At 45.1% G+C, this 19611-nt stretch overlaps 1 protein-coding gene across 6 annotated transcripts in view; it reads right to left on the minus strand.

Annotated features, from left to right (window-relative positions):
• LOC140404772 (scavenger receptor cysteine-rich domain-containing protein DMBT1-like) overlaps positions 1–19611 on the minus strand; it is a 169010-nt gene that overhangs the window by 31217 nt on the left and 118182 nt on the right. For all 6 annotated transcript variants that reach the window (XM_072493492.1, XM_072493495.1, XM_072493497.1 and 3 more), the window contains 2 exons: positions 9072–9377; positions 1832–2146 (listed from right to left, as the gene is read on the minus strand). In XM_072493492.1, coding sequence (XP_072349593.1) covers positions 1832–2146; positions 9072–9377 — 621 coding nt within the window. The remainder of the gene's footprint in view (positions 1–1831; positions 2147–9071; positions 9378–19611) is intronic.

A 19611-nucleotide genomic window follows, 5' to 3' on the forward strand; every position in this document is an offset into this window, starting at 1 on the left:
CTTGATAGAGGTTTATAAGATGATCAGGGGAATAGATAGAGTAGACAGTCAGACTTTTTCCCCGGGTGGAACTAACCATTACAAGGGGACATCAATTTAAGGTGAAAGGTGGAAGATATAGGAGGGATGTCAGAGGTAGGTTCTTTACCCAGAGAGTAGTGGGGGCATGGAATGCACTGCCTGTGGAAGTAGTTGAGTCGGAAACATTCGGGACCTTCAAGCAGCTATTGGGTATGTGCATGGATTACGGTAAAATGATATAGTGTAGATTTATTTGTTCTTAAGGGCAGCACGGTAGCATTGTGGATAGCACAATTGCTTCACAGCTCCATGGTCCCAGGTTCGATTCCGACTTGGTTTGCTGTCTGAGCGGAGTCTGCACATCCTCCCCGTGTCTGTGTGGGTTTCCTCCGGGTGCTCCGGTTTCCTCCCACAGTCCAAAGATGTGCAGTTTGGGTGGATTGGCCATGCTAAATTGCCCTTAGTGTCCAAAATTGCCCTTGGTCTTGGGTGGAGGTGTTGAGTTTGAGTAGGATGCTCTTTACAAGAGGCGGTGCAGGCTCAAAGGGGTGAATGGCCTCCTTCTGCACTGTCAATTCAATGATAATCTATGATTAATCTAGGACAAAGTTTCGGCACAACATCGTGGGCCGAAGGACCTGTTCTGTGCTGTATTTTCTATGTTCTTAATCTCCTCTGCACTCCCTCCATTGCAAATAGATATTTTCTAAAGTAAGGAGGCGGAAGTTGTGCACCGCACTCCAGGTGTGGCCGCACCACACAACCCTATACAACTGCAACATAATCTCCCTGCTATTAAACTCCATCCCTCGAGCAATGAAGGAAAACATTTATTTCCCTTCTTAATTACCTGCTGCATCTACGAGCCAACTTATTGAGATTCATGCACAAGGATACCCAGGTTCCCCTGGACAGCAGCATGCTGAATTTTTTTGCCAAATGAATAGTTGTCCTTTTTCACTTTAGCGGACAAAAGTGGTTGACCTCACGCTTTCCAACATTGAACTCCGTCAAACTATCTATGTGCCTCTGCAGACATTCAGTGTCCTCTGCACACTTTTATAGACCACTCATCTCATTGTCATCGGCGAACTTTGACACATTACACTTGAGCTCGGATGGGGGAAAGAAACGGTTCGTCTCCCAACTCAAACCTAGCCCATGACCCTCCAGTGATATTCAACGGTTCAAGAGAGACCTGCAGCAACTTATAGAATTAAGGTTTGAACAGGAGAAAATGCGCAGGACTGCAAAGCGAACAGCCGGGGGCGGGGGCGGGGGGGGGGGGCATTCTTGACGAGTGTCATCACTTCAATGGAACAGACACGAAGGGACAAATGACATTCTTCTCGCAGTAAGATTGTGTGTCTCAACATGTAATTGCTTTGTTATTTCCAAGATGTGCAGGTTGGGTGGATTTGGCATATTAAGTTGTCCCAGAGTGTCCAAAGATGTGCATGTCAGGTGGATTGACGATGTTCAAATTGCCCCTTAGTGCCCAAAGGTGTGCAGTTAAAGTGGTTTGACCATGCAAAATTGATCCCCAGTGTCCTAAAGTTTGGTAGTGTCACAGGATTGCGACAGAGTTGCCTGAGTAAACTGTTCTTTCAGAGGGCCAGTGGTACCGCGATGGGTCGAATGGTCTCCTTTTGCTCCGTAGGGATTCTATAATTTTTCACTATTGTCCCAACATGGGTAACCGATTTGTTAAGGAATAATAGATTCAGTTGTTCAGTCATATTCAACAAGACAGATGAAGTGGCGGTATCCCTCTTAAAACACCATCCATTTGCATCTCGGTATTGCTTACCAGAGCAAATGACACCGGCATCCTCTTCATGCAAGCAGTTATGTTGACCCCAGTGCCGAGAAGGGCATTGCCATAAATAAACTTCCGTCCCCCTACACTCCAGGTCATCGAGAGCAATCGGGCCAGTTCCTTTGCCGAAATAAGCATGAGTCAGTGCAGAGACCGCCGCCCCGCATCTCAGTTCACGGCACACAACCTGAGCATCCGGCAACTGCCATTGGTCGTCGCAAACTGTGCCCCACGTTTTATTGTTCAAGATCTCCACTCTGCCCGAGCAAATACTGCTTCCATTAACCAGGCGGATTGCTACTCTCTCTGTCGGAAAAGAGAAACAATTTAGTCACGCGTCATTGGCACCGAGGACGAGGAATTGTTAACATTTCCTTCACGAAAAACTAGCTGTATGTTCGCCCTTCAACATTAGGTGGCACGTTTACATGAGTTATTATGATAAACATCATGTGCTGGGATCAGAAAAAATAGGTACTAATATAATTAAAGAGAAGTTCAGGGCATAATTCAATAGCGTGTAGAACATGAGGGGGGTTCTGATAGGTAGATTGCCGAGAATGGGCGGAACGGTGTAAAAGTGGTAGCACTGCTGCATCACAGCGTCAGGGAACCTGGTTAGGTTCAAGCCTTGGGTGACTATCTTTGAGGAGTGTGCACGTTCTCCCCGCGTCCACATGGATTTACTCCAGCTCCTTCGGTTTCCTCCCTCGGTCCAAACATGTGCAGTTTAGGTGCATTGACCTTTCACAAATTGCCCCTTAGTTTCCAAGAATGTGCAGGCTATGTGGACGGGTCATGCTAAGTTTCCCTTTCGTGTCCATAGATATGGAGGTTAAGTGGAGTGGCCATGCTAAAATAGCCACTTAGTATCCAAAGAAATGTAGGTCCGATTGAGTGTCCACGCTAAATTGCCACTTGGTGTACAAAGCTGTGCAGGTCAGGTGAATTGGCCATGCAAAAATAGCGCCAAATTGTCATACAAAGAAACAAAGAACAAAGAAATGTACAGCACAGGAACAGGCCCTTCGGCCCTCCAAGCCCGTGCCGACCATACTGCCCGACTAAACTACAATCTTCTACACTTCCTGGGTCCGTATCCTTCTATTCCCATCCTATTCATATATTTGTCAAGATGCCCCTTAAATGTCCCTATCGTCCCTGCCTCCACTACCTCCTCCGGTAGTGAGTTCCAGGCACCCACTACCCTCTGCGTAAAAAACTTGCCTCGTACATCTACTCTAAACTTTGCCCCTCTCACCTTAAACCTATGCCCCCTAGTAATTGACCCCTCTACCCTGGGGAAAAGCCTCTGACTATCCACTCTGTCTATGCCCCTCATAATTTTGTATACCTCTATCAGGTCGCCCCTCAACCTCCTTCGTTCCAGTGAGAACAAACCGAGTTTATTCAATCGCTCCTCATAGCTTATGCCCTCCATACCAGGCAACATTCTGGTAAATCTCTTCTGCACCCTCTCTAAAGCCTCCACATCCTTCTGGTAGTGTGGCGACCAGAATTGAACACTATACTCCAAGTGTGGCCTAACTAAGGTTCTATACAGCTGCAACATGACTTGCCAATTCTTATACTCAATGCCCCGGCCAATGAAGGCAAGCATGCCGTATGCCTTCTTGACTACCTTCTCCACCTGTGTAGCCCCTTTCAGTGATCTGTGGACCTGTACTCCTAGATCTCTTTGACTTTCAATACTCTTGAGGGTTCTACCATTCACTGTATATTCCCTACCTGCATTAGCCCTTCCAAAATGCATTACCTCACATTTGTCCAGGTTAAACTCCATCTGCCATCTCTCCGCCCAAGTCTCCAGACAATCTAAATCCTGCTGTATCCTCAGACAGTCCTCATCGCTATCCGCAATTCCACCAACCTTTGTGTCGTCTGCAAACTTACTAATCAGACCAGTTACATTTTCCTCCAAATCATTTATATATACTACAAAGAGCAAAGGTCCCAGCACTGATCCCTGTGGAACACCACTGGTCACAGCCCTCCAATTAGAAAAGCATCCCTCCATTGCTACCCTCTGCCTTCTATGGCCTAGCCAGTTCTGTATCCACCTTGCCAGTTCACCCCTGATCCCGTGTGACTTCACCTTTTGTACTAGTCTACCATGAGGGACCTTGTCAAAGGCCTTACTGAAGTCCATATAGACAACATCTACTGCCCTACCTGCATCAATCATCTTAGTGACCTCCTCGAAAAACTCTATCAAGTTAGTGAGACACGACCTTCCCTTCACAAAACCGTGCTGCCTCTCACTAATACGTCCATTTGCTTCCAAATGGGAGTAGATCCTGTCTCGAAGAATTCTCTCCAGTAATTTCCCTACCACTGAAGTAAGGCTCACCGGCCTGTAGTTCCCGGGATTATCCCTGCCACCCTTCTTAAACAGAGGAACAACATTGGCTATTCTCCAGTCCTCCGGGACATCCCCTGAAGACAGCGAGGATCCAAAGATTTCTGTCAAGGCCTCAGCAATTTCCTCTCCAGCCTCCTTCAGTATTCTGGGGTAGATCCCATCCGGCCCTGGGGACTTATCTACCTTAATATTTTTTAAGACACCCAACACCTCGTCTTTTTGGATCACAATGTGACCCAGGCTATCTACACCCCCTTCTCCAGACTCAACATCTACCAATTCCTTCTCTTTGGTGAATACTGATGCAAAGTATTCATTTAGTACCTCGCCCATTTCCTCTGGCTCCACACATAGATTCCCTTGCCTATCCTTCAGTGGGCCAACCCTTTCCCTGGCTACCCTCTTACTTTTTATGTAAGTGTAAAAAGCCTTGGGATTTTCCTTAACCCTATTTGCCAATGCCTTTTCATGACCCCTTCTAGCCCTCCTGACTCCTTGCTTAAGTTCCTTCCTACTTTCCTTATATGCCACACAGGCTTCGTCTGTTCCCAGCCTTTTAGCCCTGACAAATGCCTCCTTTTTCTTTTTGACGAGGCCTACAATATCACTCGTCATCCAAGGTTCCCGAAAATTGCCGTATTTATCTTTCTTCCTCACAGGAACATGCCTGTCCTGTATTCCTTTCAACTGACACTTGAAAGCCTCCCACATGTCAGATGTTGATTTGCCCTCAAACATCCGCCCCCAATCTATGTTCTTCAGTTCCCGCCTAATATTGTTATAATTAGCCTTCCCCCAATTTAGCACATTCATCCTCGGACCACTCTTATCCTTGTCCACCAGTACTTTAAAACTTACTGAATTGTGGTCACTGTTACCGAAATGCTCCCCTACTGAAACATCTACCACCTGGCCGGGCTCATTCCCCAATACCAGGTCCAGTACCGCCCCTTCCCTAGTTGGACTGTTTACATATTGTTTTAAGAAGCCCTCCTGGATGCTCCTTACAAACTCTGCCCCGTCTAAGCCCCTGGCACTAAGTGAGTCCCAGTCAATATTGGGGAAGTTGAAGTCTCCCATCACCACAACCCTGTTGTTTTTACTCTTTTCCAAAATCTGTCTACCTATCTGCTCCTCTATCTCCCGCTGGCTGTTGGGAGGCCTGTAGTATACCCCCAACATTGTGACTGCACCCTTCTTATTCCTGATCTCTACCCATATAGCCTCACTGCCCTCTGAGGTGTCCTCTCGCTGTATAGCTGTGATACTCTCCTGAACAAGTAGCGCAACTCCGCCTCCCCTTTTACATCCCCCTCTATCCCGCCTGAAACATCTAAATCCTGGAACGTTTAGCTGCCAATCCTGCCCTTCCCTCAACCAGGTCTCTGTAATGGCAACAACATCATAGTTCCAAGTAGTAATCCAAGCTCTAAGTTCATCTGCCTTACCCGTAATGCTCCTTGCATTAAAACATATGCACTTCAGGCCACCAGACCCGCTGTGTTCAGCAACTTCTCCCCGTCTGCGCTGCCTCAGAGCCACACTGTCCCTATTCCCTAGTTCTCCCTCAATGCTCTCACCTTCTGACCTATTGCTCCCGTGCCCACCCCCCTGCCATACTAGTTTAAACCCTCCCGTGTGACACTAGCAAACCTCGCGGCCAGGATATTTATGCCTCTCCGGTTTAGATGCAACCCGTCCATCTTATACAGGTCACACCTGCCCCGGAAGAGCTCCCAGTGGTCCAGATAACAGAAACCCTCCCTCCTACACCAGCTGTTTAGCCACGTGTTTGTCTGCTCTATCTTCCTATTTCTAGCCTCACTGGCACGTGGCACAGGGAGTAATCCCGAGATTACAACCCTCGAGGTCCTGTCTTTTAACTTTCTGCCTAGCTCCCTGAACTCCTGCTGCAGGACCTCATGCCCCTTCCTGCCTATGTCGTTAGTACCAATATGTACAACGACCTCTGCCTGTTTGCCCTCCCCCTTCAGGATTCCCTCTACCCGTTCGGAGACATCCTGGACCCTGGCACCAGGGAGGCAACATACCATCCTGGAGTCTCTTTCACGTCCACAGAAGCGCCTATCTGTGCCCCTGACTATAGAGTCCCCTATAACTATTACTCTTCTGCGCTTTGACCCTCCCTTCTGAACATCAGAGCCAGCCGTGGTGCCACTGCTCTGGCTGCTGCTGTTTTCCCCTGATAGGCTATCCCCCCCGACAGTATCCAAAGGGGTATATCTGTTCGAGAGGGGGACAACCACAGGGGATTCCTGCACTGACTGCCTGCCCTTTCTGGTGGTCACCCATTTCTCTGCCTGCACCTTGGGTGTGACCACACTTACATAACTGCGATCTATGACGCTTTCCGCCACCTGCATGCTCCTAAGTGCATCCAATTGCTGCTCCAACCGAACCATGCGGTCTGTGAGGAGCTGCAGTTGGGTGCACTTTCTGCAGATGAAGCCATCCGGGACACTGGAAGCCTCCCGGACCTGCCACATCTCACAGTCAGAGCACAGCACCCCTCTAACTGACATTGCGTCAATTAATTAAAATTAAAATTTGTCTTTTTTTTTTTTTTTTAAATACTTTTTTTAAATTTCAAAGTTACTGTCAACTATCTGTTTCCTAGCACTAGATTTCTAATAGAAATGCGATAGCTAACTATAATATTCTCCGATCTCTGGCTTAGATATCCTCTAAATTATAATTAAGTTATTATGTTTAATTAGATCCCAAATACTCAAAAAAATTTAGGTTAGAATCCCAACCAGCCACTCAGGTCACAGCCTTTCTGTGATGTCACTTCAGTTTCCCCCGACACACACAATTTGAAAAACAGGTATAAAAGTAAAAATCACTTGCTTACCTTCTGAGATGTTCTCAGGTTCCCTCGCTGACAGAGACTGCTCCTCCACCTCCAATCCTTGACCTGCACAATGCTAATAATATAATAATATAATATGGCACTTACCTTACACCAATGGGTCTTATTATTAGGTTAGAGGAGGAGGGCGGGTGGGAGACACTACACGTGTAGTGTCTCGGGTTTCCTCCATACGTTGTGCAGGTTAGGTGGATTGGCCATGCGAAAATGGTCACTTAGTTTCTAAAGACGTGCAGATTAAGTCAATTAGCCATGGTTAATTGCCCCTTGTTTTCAAAGATTTGTACGTTCGATGCATTGGCCATGCGAAATCCCCGTTAGAATCCAGCATTTGAAGTTTAGCTGTGGTTACGGGGATTGGATGGGGAAGTGGGACGAGTGCGGTGAACTTTCGGAGGGTTGGTGCAGACTGGATTGGCCCAACGATCTCCTCCTTCATTGTAGGAATTCTATGATTCTCTGATTGGATACTTCCTACTCTCAGTAAGGTATATGATCCGAACCTACCACATAATTTCGTATAACCAGCATTGGACCAGAGAAACAAGAAATAAAGCACTTTGTAAATCGTGTTGAAACAAAATGGATAGTAAAAGACGCATTAAACAATAGCAATCAGATGCGTATTTGATTTTATATTTGAACACACAATGATTATCCGGGATATTGGGTGAGAAGAGGTTAGACCAAGGTTCCATCCAGGCAATCAATGGGAGAATGTGTTTGGCATCCAGTAATGAAGATTGCATGGGGTTAAATGGGAAAGATGGGGCAATAATAGTAGGCGTGTTGCTTATGTGGAGGGCTGGCACGGACATGGTGTGACAGATGGCTTTTTTCAGTACTGTAACGTTCTTTGTGACTCATTACAATAGCTGACATTGGCAAACATTAAGAAGTCTTACAACAACAGGTTAAAGTCCACCAGATGTGTGGCAAGTGTGGAAGGGATCGTCCATGCCGACTGTCTGACCCTCTTAACGGCTACATGCCCGGTCGGATGACCCTGGAAAGGAAGTGTACCACGGGTACTTTCGACGCCTTCAGTGCTCGCTGGGCACCGCACTCATTATTGGCCATTTTAATCACTTTGTGGTTTGACGTTTTAAGTTTCATTCGATCTTTGATTTTGTTGGGGGCAGTATCACTTTTAAAAAGATGCCCATATTTCTTTTTTTCGAAATTGCAACTGTGTTTAATGGTTTCAATCAAAATATGTTTGGAACCCCACAGCTGATTCACCAATGTCCTTCAGGGAGGACAGTCAGCGCTCTTACCTGGTCCGACGCACGTGACCCCAATCCACACGAGACTGTTTGATTGTTAATATGCTTTGAAATGGCATTCCGATTAAACATCAATTAAGGATGGATAACACTTATTGGGCATACCAGGACACTGATATCCCAGGAGAGAAAAAAAAGATAAGCGCATACACATTTTACAGTAATAGCCAGTAAGATATGCCACGGGTATATTGCTATACTAAATTACCCCTCAGCGTCCAGAAATGTGCAGCATATATGGATTGGCCATGATAAATTGTCCCTTAGTGACCAGAGATGTGGAGATGAGACGCATTAACCATTTTAAATCGCACATCAGCGTCGAAAGATTTTCACATCTGGTGGAATGGCCATGCTAAATTACCATTAGTGTCCAAAGTTATTCAGGTTAAGTCGATGTGCCATGCTAAATTACCCCTTCCCCTCTAAGACCAGTTTTCCGAATTTGGAGGACATTTGAGCACGTATTTCTGGAGCATTTCCCAAATGATAAGCCCTGTGAAGTTCGTCCTGCCTCACCATCTCCCCGTGGCAGCTGTAGTTAACAAAAAAGTTGGGTGCAAGACCATTACTTTCTGTAGCCAGGGTTGAAAGGGTTTCGTAGGGCGAATCAGAATGTGATAAAATACTGATGCCTGTTTCTCATTCCTTTCGCAATGTTTCACACACCTTGGACTTCAATAGACACAAAGTTGCTGTCGGTCGAGTTGAACGCTTTTCCATTGATTTGGGTCTCATAGATACACGAGTAGTTCCCGCTATCCGACGTAGATGTGTTGGCTATTCTGAATTCAGCGCCGTGTTGCGTCCACTGCGTAGATATCCAAGGCATGATTGTGTCTTTACCGTTCCTCAATAAGTAAAAACTGTTCGTTGTGTAGTATTCAGGCGCCATACATGTGATACGGATGCTTTTCCCTTGGAGATATAAGCCAAATAGAGTTGTCATCGTCAGTGTGGGCCCCTCCGGACGATCTGTAAGTATTTGAAAAGGATCTTAATTTACCCACTATTTTGAACATTGGCAATATTACGTGTTCACAAGTGCTCCATAAGACCATAAGACATAGGAGTGCAAGTAAGGCCATTCGGCCCATCGAGTCCACTCCACCATTCAATCATGGCTGATTTCAACTCCATTTACCCGCTCTCTCTCCATAGCCCTTAATTCCTTGAGAAATCAAGAATTTATCAACTTCTGTCTTAAAGTCACTCAACGTCCCGGCCTCCACCGCCCTCTGTGGCAATTAAATCCACAGACCCACCACACTCTGGCTGAAGAAATTTCTCCTCATCTCTGTTCTAAAGTGACTCCCTTTTATTCTAAGGCTGTGCCCCCGGGTCCTAGTCTCCCCTGAAAATGGAAACAACTTCCCTACACCCACCCTATCTAAGCCATTCATTATCTTGTAAGTTTCTATTCGATCTCCCCTCAACCTCCTAAACTCCAATGAATATAATCCCAGGATCCTCAGACGTTCATCGTATGTTAGGCCAACCATTCCTGGGATAATCCGTGTGAATCTCCGCTGGACCCGCTCCAGTGCCGGTATGTCCTTCCCGAGGTGTGGGGACCAAAATTGCTCACAGTATTCTAAATGGGGCCTAACTATTGCTTTATAAAGCTTCAGAAGTACATCCCTGCTTTTATATTCCAAGCCTCTTGAGATGAATGACAACATTGCATTTGCTTTCTTAATTACGGACTCAACCTGCAAGTTTACCTTTAGAGAATCCTGGACTAGGACTCCCAAGTCCCTTTGCATTTCAGCATTATGAATTTTGTCACCGTTTAGAAAATAGTCCATGCCTCTATTCTTTTTTCCAAAGTGCAAGACCTCGCACTTGCCCACGTTGAATTTCATCAGCCATTTCTTGGACCACTCTCCTAAACTGTCTAAATCTTTCTGCAGCCTCCCCACCTCCTCCATACTACCTGCCCCTCCACCTATCTTTGTATCATCGGCAAACTTAGCCAGAATGCCCCCAGTCCCGTCATCTAGATCGTTAATATATAAAGAGAACAGCTGTGGCCCCTACACTGAACCCTGCGGGACACCACTCGTCACCGGTTGCCATTCCGAAAAAGAACCTTTTATCCCAACTCTCTGCCTTCTGCCTGACAGCCAATCGTCAATCCATGTTAGTACCTTGCATCGAATACCATGGGCCCTTATTTTACTCAGCAGTCTTCCGTGAGGCACCTTATCAAAGGCCTTTTGGAAGTCAAGATAGATAACATCCATTGGCTCTCCTTGGTCTAACCTATTTGTTACCTCTTCAATCTCTTCAAAGAACCCTAACAGGTTTGTCAGGCACGACCTCCCCTTACTAAATCCATGCTGACTTCTCCTAATCCGACCCTGCACTTCCAAGGATTTAGAAATCTCATCCTTAACAATGGATTCTAGAATCTTGCCAACAACCGAGGTTAGGCTAATTGGCCTAAAATTTTCCATCGTTTTCCTTGTTCCCTTCTTGAACAGGGGGTTTACAACAGCGATTTTCCAATCCTCTGGGACTTTCCCTGACTCCAGTGACTTTTGAAAGATCATAACTAACGCCTCCACTATTTCTTCAGCTATCTCCTTTAGAACTCTAGGATGTAGGCCATCTGGGCCCGGGGATTTATAAATTTTTAGACCTCTTAGTTTCTCTAGCACTTTCTCCTTTCTGATGGCTACCATATTCAACTCTGTCCCCTGACTCTCCGGAATTGTTGGATATTACTCATGTCTTCTCCTGTGAAGACTGACGCAAAGTACTTATTCAGTTCCTCAGCTATTTCCTTGTCTCCCATCACAAAATTACCAGCGTCATTTTGGACAGGCCCAATGTCAACTTTTGGCTCCCGTTTGTTTTTAATGTATTTAAATAAACTTTTACTATCATTCCTAATGTTACTGGCTAGGCTACCTTCAAATTTGATCCTCTCTTTCCTTATTTCTCTCTTTGTTATCCTCTGTTTGTTTTTGTAGTCGTCCCAATCTTCTGACTTCCCACATTATAGGCTTTCTCTTTTGCTTTGATGCATTCCCGAAATTGCTTTGTCAGCCATGGCTGCCTATTCCCCCCTCTGATAACCTTTCTTTTATTTGGGATGAACCTCTGGACTGTGTCCTCAATTACTCCCAGAAACTCCTCCCATTGCTGTTCTACTGTCTTTCACACTGGGCTCCGCTCCCAGTTGATTTTCGTCAGTTCCTCTCTCATGCCCCTGTAGTTACCTTTATTTAACTGTAACACCTTCACATCTGATGCTACCTTCTTTCTTTCAAATTGGAGATTGAATTCTACCATATTATGATCACTGCCTCCTACGTGCTCCCTTACTTTAAGATCTTTAATCAAGTCTGGCTCATTATATAACACTAAGTCCAGAATGGCCTGAACCCTCGTGGGCTCCATCACAAGCTGTTCCAAAAAGCCCTCCTGTAAACATTCAATGAATTCCCTTTCCTTGGGTCCACTGGCAGCATTATTTACCCAGTCCACCTGCATATTGAAGTCCCCCATGATCACTGTGACCTTGCCTTTCTGACATGCACTTTCTATTTCGTGGTGCATTTTGTGCCCCCGGACCTGACCACTGTTAGGAGGCCTGTACATAACTCCCATTATGGTTTTTTTGCCTTTGTGGTTCCTCAACTCTACCCACACAGACTCCACATCATCTGACCCTATGTCGTTTAGTGCTATTGATTTAGTTTCATTCCTAATTAACAAGGCAACCCCGCCCCCTCTGCCCACCTCTCTGTCTTTTCGATAGGTTGTGAATCCCTGGATGTTTAAATGCCAGTCCTGAACCCCCTGCAACCATGTCTCTGTGATGCCTATCACATCATACCTGCCAGTCACAATCTGGACCACAAGCTCATCTACCTTGTTCCGTACAGTGCGCGCATTTAAATATAGCACCTTTAATTCTCTATTGACCGTCCCTTTTTGTTTTCTTAGTGTGGTGGACCTTGGTTTACTGAGCCTTTCCATACACTGTCATATTTTGTGGGATGGGGACAATCGTAACCACTCTTGAGTTTTCTCTGTTCGTGTTTTTTTGTATTCCTAAGCAGCTACGCTCCCCGCTGATTACTTCACCTCTTGGTTCCCTGACTTTCCCTTCCCATCCCAATCTTCAGTTTAAAGTCCTATTGACCACCCTATTTACTCTTTTCGCCAGAACACAGGTCCCAGCTCGGTCCAGGTGGAGACCATCCCAACGGTATAGGTCCCCCCTTTCCCAAAACTGATGCCAGTGTCCCATGAAAAGGAACCCCTCATTCCCACACTGTTCTTTCAGCCACGTGTTAACTTCCCTTATTCTTGCCTCCCTATGCCAATTTGCACGTGACTCGGGCAGTAATCCGGAGATTATGACCCTTGAGGACCGTTTTTTAAATTTGAATCCTAGCTCTTTATAATCTCTAAACAGGTCCTCTTTCCTAGACTTGCCTCTGTTGTTGGTACCGACATGGACCACAACAACTGGATCCTCCCCCTCCCTCTCCAGTATCCTTTCAAGGCGGTCAGAGATGCACCCTAGTACCGGGCAGGCAACATACCATGCGGGACTCTTTATCCTGCTCACAAAGGATACTATCTATCCCCCTGATAATAGAATCCCTACAACTATAACTTGCCTATTTACTCCCTCCCCTTGAATGGCCTGCTGAACCATGGTGCCTTGGTCAGCTGACTCATGCTTCCTGCAATCCTGTTCGCCATCCACACAGGGAGCAAGTGCCTCATACCTGTTGGACAGAGTCAAGGGCTGAGGCTCCTGAGTTCCTGACTGCTGGTTCCCTTTACCTGCCTGACTTTCAGTCACACGCTGCTGTCCTTGGCCACTGGCAGGATTTAAACTACTTACTCTGACAGGTGTGACTGCCTCCTGAAACACAGTGTCCAGGTAAGTCTCCCCCTCCCAGATGTGCCTCACTGTTTGAAGCTCAGACTCCAGCTCATCAACTCTGAACCGGAGCTCTTCGAGAAGCCAACACTTACTGCAGATGTGGTCGTTGCAGCTCACAATGGGATCTGCCAGCTCCCACATCAAGCAGCTCAAGCACATCACCTGACCAGCCATCACTAATTAATTAATTAGTTTAATTTAAGTTTATGGTGGGGGCAGCTTCAGCCAATCAGACACTAATCTACACTGCACCTTTAACTGAAAAACAGCACAATTAGATTAACCACTTACCTTTCCTGGTCACCTCACTGCACCAAACTACCAAATTCTCACTGTCTGTATCTCTCTCACTCAGGCTGTGTCTCTTTGACCTGCGCAATGCTAATAATATAATATAATAATGCTAATAATCATCATATAATATGGCACTTACCTCATACCAATGGATCTTATTATTAGGTTAGAGGAGGAGGGTGGGTGGGAGACACTGCACGTGTAGTGTCTCGGGTTTCCTCTCCACCAGAATTTATTGGTTGTGGGGGGGGGGGGGGCTTCCCAGAAGTCGAACTTCCGGGTCCCGCCTTATATTAAAAAATAAAATAAAAAATAAAACAGAAAAGAAGAACAGAAACGGGACTAGGTAAGTGTTTTCAAAGGAAAAACGTACCTCCCAGAACTCACTTGCGCACCGCTCCCGCCGAAATCCCAAGGCCTGCTCCTGTGAAGGTAAGTGTTTTTAAAGGAAGAACTTACCTCCCAATTCCTTCTCCGCAGTTAATGAAAAGAAAAGCATTTAATTGGAAAATTGTTACTGTTCATACCTCAATGCAAGGAATATTAGAAAGAAGATGAGTTAAGTGCACAAGTAGACATATGATAGCACGATGTTGTTACGATAACGGAAACCTGACGAAAGGAGGGGCAATGTTTGCAGCTCAATATTTCAGAATGCAGAATTTTTAGGCAGAATTGAGTTAGAGGAGGGAGAGCAATAATCAATGGTTAAATAGTGAAATCATCAATCCTTGTTGTGAGAAGTGATGATCTACTAAACGGGTCACCAAATGCAACATTATGGGTTAAACTTAGAAATACAAAAATGGCAGTGACACAACTGAAGTTTACTTTAGAAATCGGGTAACTAAAGGGAGACAGAAGAGAAAATATACAGGCAAATGTCTGCCTGTTAGAGCAAGACAATAATAGCAGGAGATCCTCTCGATACCAATATTAACTGGGATTCAAAAAACATGATGGAAACAGAGGGACGAAAATTTGCGCAGTGTGTCCGCGAAAACAATTTCAACCAATTGGTGACAACCGGGCAAGAGGAGCTGCAAGTACAGAGCTGATCTTTGGGAACGAAAAAGCGCAAGTGGGTGAAGTGACAGTTGGCGACCATGTCGAGGGGACTGATCACAATTCAGTTCGATTCAGTATTGCCATCGAAACGTCTAACGATAGAGGTAGAATAATGAACTGGGAGAAGGCAAGTTTTGCAGAAATTAGAAGGAACATGTCTGAGCTGGACTGGCCGTCACTACTGGAGGATAGATCAGTGGAATACCAGTGGGAAGCACTGAAACGCGAGGTCTTAAATGTACAGAATAGACATGTCCCCTCCAAAAGTAAGAGTAAAATTAATACTGCCGAATCTAGCACCGTTGCTGTCTGGAGGAATACAAGGGAAGATTCAACAAAAGAGAAGGCAGGCGTCAGACGATTAACTAAGCCCTGCAGATTGTCTAGACGAGTACAGGATGTGCAAGCAAGAAGTAAAACAGAAAAAGAAACATGGAAATTAAAAATAAGGCATGGAAAAAGAAAGCAAGTAATGTCAAGAAACACCAAATATGGTTTACCAATACATTAATGCTAAAAACATAGTTCAGGAAACGTGGGACCTATCAGTGATGAGGAAGGGAACTTGTATCTGGATATATAGCGGCTGTGAGAAGGACTTTAAATGATGTTTGTTTCTCCGTGTTTACAGAGCAATATAACGTTGCAGATATACGTTCCCAAGAGAAACGCTACGAGGTATTGGATGGGATAATCATAAAGAGAAAATGCTCAAAGGTTTGAAATCCTTGAAAGTTGATCAGTCGCCAGCCTCAGATGGATTGTTTCTGAGATTACTGAAGGATGTCAGGGAGGATACAGATGCTGCTCTCAGGACCATGTTCCAATCCTCACTAGACACAGGGGAGGCACCAGAGGACTGAAAAAATACATACGTGGGTCCATTGTTTAAAGAGTGATCGAAGGCAATTCCAAACAATTTGAGGAAGGTTGTGCAATGGATGTTGTGTGCCTGGATGTTTGACAAGTGAAATACATGGGATACCGGGCAATGTAGCATGCTGTATAAAAATTTTGGCTTAGCAAAGGAACCAAAGGGTAATAGTTGATGGCAGCCCTTAGAATTGGAAAGTTGTTTCATCAGGATGTTGCCTGAGAATGAACCTTTCAGTTATGAAAACAGGTTGGATAGTCTTGGGTTCATAGGGTTCCGTGTTGTGACCCTTACTGTGTGTGTTATATATTAAAGATTTGGACGTGTACGTGGGGGAGGGGGCGGCACGATTTTGAAATTTGCAGGCAACATAAAAATCGGTCGCGTGGTGAACAGTGATGCAGATAGAAATAATTTCCAAAATGATGGGTTGGTGGAGTTTGCGGTAAAGCAGCACATGAAATTTAACACAGAGAAATGTGAAGTCATACATTTGGAGGGGTGGAACAGTTACATGGAGGACACAATAAATTGGAATATACTGAAAGAGGTAGATGAAGTAAGAGACCTTCGTCTATAAGCACACAAGTGCCTAATGGCAGCACTTCAAGTAATTAAGGTTGTAAAGAAAGCTTATGGAATGCTCTCCATTATTGGCAGTGGAATACAATATAACAGAAAGGATATAATGTCAGAATTTAGTAATGCCACAACTGGAGAATTGCGTGCAGTTCTGGTCACTGCTATACAGTAACGACGTAATTGCTCCGGAGAGAGTGCAGAGGAGGTTTGGAAGAATGTTGCCATGGCTAGAATAGTGTAGCTACGAGGAGAGATTAGAGATTGGGTAGTTCATTTTATTTGGCAAAATGAGGGCAGAAGGGGGGCGATTAATTGAGGTAAAGAACATTGTGAAACAAAGAATGGTCTACGATGTGGTGGCCATTACGGAAACTTGGATAGAAGAGGGGCAGAAATGGTTGTTGGAGGTCCCCGGTTATAGATGTTTCAATACGATTAGGGAGGGTGGTAAAAGAGGTGGGGGGGGGGGGGGGTGGCATTATTAATTAGAGATAGTATAACAGCTGCAGAAAGGCAGTTCGAGGAGTATCACCCTATTGAGGTAGTATGGGTTGAAGTCAGAAATAGGAAAGGAGCAGTCACCTTGTTAGGAGTTTTCTATAGGCCCCCAAATAGTAACAGAGATATGGAGGAAAAGATTGGGAAACAGATTTTGGAAAGGTGCAGAAGTCATAGGGTAGTAGTCATGGGCGACTTTAACTTCCCAAATATTGAGTGGAAAATCTTTAGATCAAATAGTTTGGATGGGGTGGTGTTTGTGCAGTGTGTCCAGGAAGCTTTTCTAACGCAGTATGTAGATTGTCCGACCAGAGGAGGGGCAATATTGGATTTAGTACTGGGTAATGAACCAGGGCAAGTGATAGATTTGTTAGTGGGGGAGCATTTTGGAGATAGTGACCACAATTCTGTGACTTTCACTTTAGTAATGGAGAGGGATAGGTACGTGCAACAGGGCAAGGTTTACAATTGGGGGAAGGGTAAATACGATGTTGTCAGACAAGAATTGAAGTGCATAAGTTGGGAACATAGGCTGGCAGGGGAGGACACAAGTGAAATGTGGAACTTGTTCAAGGAACAGGTGCTACGTGTCCTTGATATGTATGTCCCTGTCAGGCAGGGACGAGATGGTCGAGTGAGGGAACCATGTTTGGCAAGAGAGGTTGAATGTCTTGTTAAGAGGAAAAAGGTGACTTATGTAAGGCTGAGGAAACAAGGTTCAGACAAGGCATTGGAGGGATACAAGATAGCCAGGAGGGAACTGAAGAAAGGGATTAGGAGAGCTAAGAGAGGGCATGAACAATCTTTGGCGGGTAGGATCAAGGAAAACCCCAAGGCCTTTTACACATATGTGAGAAATATGAGAATGACTAGAGCGAGGGTAGGTCCGATCAAGGACAGTAGCGGGAGATTGTGTATTGAGTCTGAAGAGATAGGAGAGGCCTTGAACGAGTACTTTTCTTCTGTATTTACAAATGAGAGGGGCGATATTGTTGGAGAGGACAGTGTGAAACAGATTGGTAAGCTCGAGGAAATACTTGTTAGGAAGGAAGATGTGTTGGGCATTTTGAAAAACTTGAGGATAGACAAGTCCCCGGGGCCTGACTGGATGTATCCAAGGATTCTATGGGAAGCAAGAGATGAAATTGCAGAGCCGTTGGCAATTATCTTTTCGTCCTCACTGTCAACAGGGGTGGTACCAGGGGATTGGAGAGTGGCGAATGTCGTGCCCCTGTTCAAAAAAGGAACTAGGGATAACCCTGGGAATTACAGGCCAGTTAGTCTTACTTCGGTGGTAGGCAAAGTAATGGAAAGGGTACTGAATAATAGGATTTCTGAGCATCTGGAAAGACACTGCTTGATTAGGGATAGTCAGCACGGATTTGTGAGGGGTAGGCCTTGCCTTACAAGTCTTATTCAATTATTTGAGGAGGTGACCAAGCATGTGGATGAAGGTAAAACAGTGGGTGTAGTGTACATGGATTTTAGTAAGGCATTTGATAAAGTTCCCCATGGTAGGCTTATGCAGAAAGTAAGGAGGCATGGGATAGTGGGAAATTTGGCCAGTTGGATAATGAACTGGCTAACCGATAGAAGTCAGAGTGGTGGTGGATGGCAAATATTCAGCCTGGATCCCAGTTACCAGTGGCGTACCGCAGGGATCAGTTCTGGGTCCTCTGCTGTTTGTGATTCTCTCCACCAGAATTTATTGGTTGTTGGGGGGGGGGGGGGGGGGGCTTCCCAGAAGTCGAACTTCCGGGTCCCGCCTTATATTAAAAAATAAAATAAAAAATAAAACAGAAAAGAAGAACAGAAACGGGACTAGGTAAGTGGTTTCAAAGGAAAAACGTACCTCCCAGAACTCACTTGCGCACCGCTCCCGCCGAAATCCCAAGGCCTGCTCCTGTGAAGGTAAGTGTTTTTAAAGGAAGAACTTACCTCCCAATTCCTTCTCCGCAGTTAATGAAAAGAAAAGCATTTAATTGGAAAATTGTTACTGTTCATACCTCAATGCAAGGAATATCAGAAAGAAGATGAGTTAAGTGCACAAGTAGACATATGATAGCACGATGTTGTTACGATAACGGAAACCTGACGAAAGGAGGGGCAATGTTTGCAGCTCAATATTTCAGAATGCAGAATTTTTAGGCAGAATTGAGTTAGAGGAGGGAGAGCAATAATCAATGGTTAAATAGTGAAATCATCAATCCTTGTTGTGAGAAGTGATGATCTACTAAACGGGTCACCAAATGCAACATTATGGGTTAAACTTAGAAATACAAAAATGGCAGTGACACAACTGAAGTTTACTTTAGAAATCGGGTAACTAAAGGGAGACAGAAGAGAAAATATACAGGCAAATGTCTGCCTGTTAGAGCAAGACAATAATAGCAGGAGATCCTCTCGATACCAATATTAACTGGGATTCAAAAAACATGATGGAAACAGAGGGACGAAAATTTGCGCAGTGTGTCCGCGAAAACAATTTCAACCAATTGGTGACAACCGGGCAAGAGGAGCTGCAAGTACAGAGCTGATCTTTGGGAACGAAAAAGCGCAAGTGGGTGAAGTGACAGTTGGCGACCATGTCGAGGGGACTGATCACAATTCAGTTCGATTCAGTATTGCCATCGAAACGTCTAACGATAGAGGTAGAATAATGAACTGGGAGAAGGCAAGTTTTGCAGAAATTAGAAGGAACATGTCTGAGCTGGACTGGCCGTCACTACTGGAGGATAGATCAGTGGAATACCAGTGGGAAGCACTAAAACGCGAGGTCTTAAATGTACAGAATAGACATGTCCCCTCCAAAAGTAAGAGTAAAATTAATACTGCCGAATCTAGCACCGTTGCTGTCTGGAGGAATACAAGGGAAGATTCAACAAAAGAGAAGGCAGGCGTCAGACGATTAACTAAGCCCTGCAGATTGTCTAGACGAGTACAGGATGTGCAAGCAAGAAGTAAAACAGAAAAAGAAACAT

This window comes from Scyliorhinus torazame, chromosome 31 (genome assembly GCF_047496885.1).
Source record: "Scyliorhinus torazame isolate Kashiwa2021f chromosome 31, sScyTor2.1, whole genome shotgun sequence".
Lineage (NCBI taxonomy): Eukaryota > Metazoa > Chordata > Chondrichthyes > Carcharhiniformes > Scyliorhinidae > Scyliorhinus > Scyliorhinus torazame.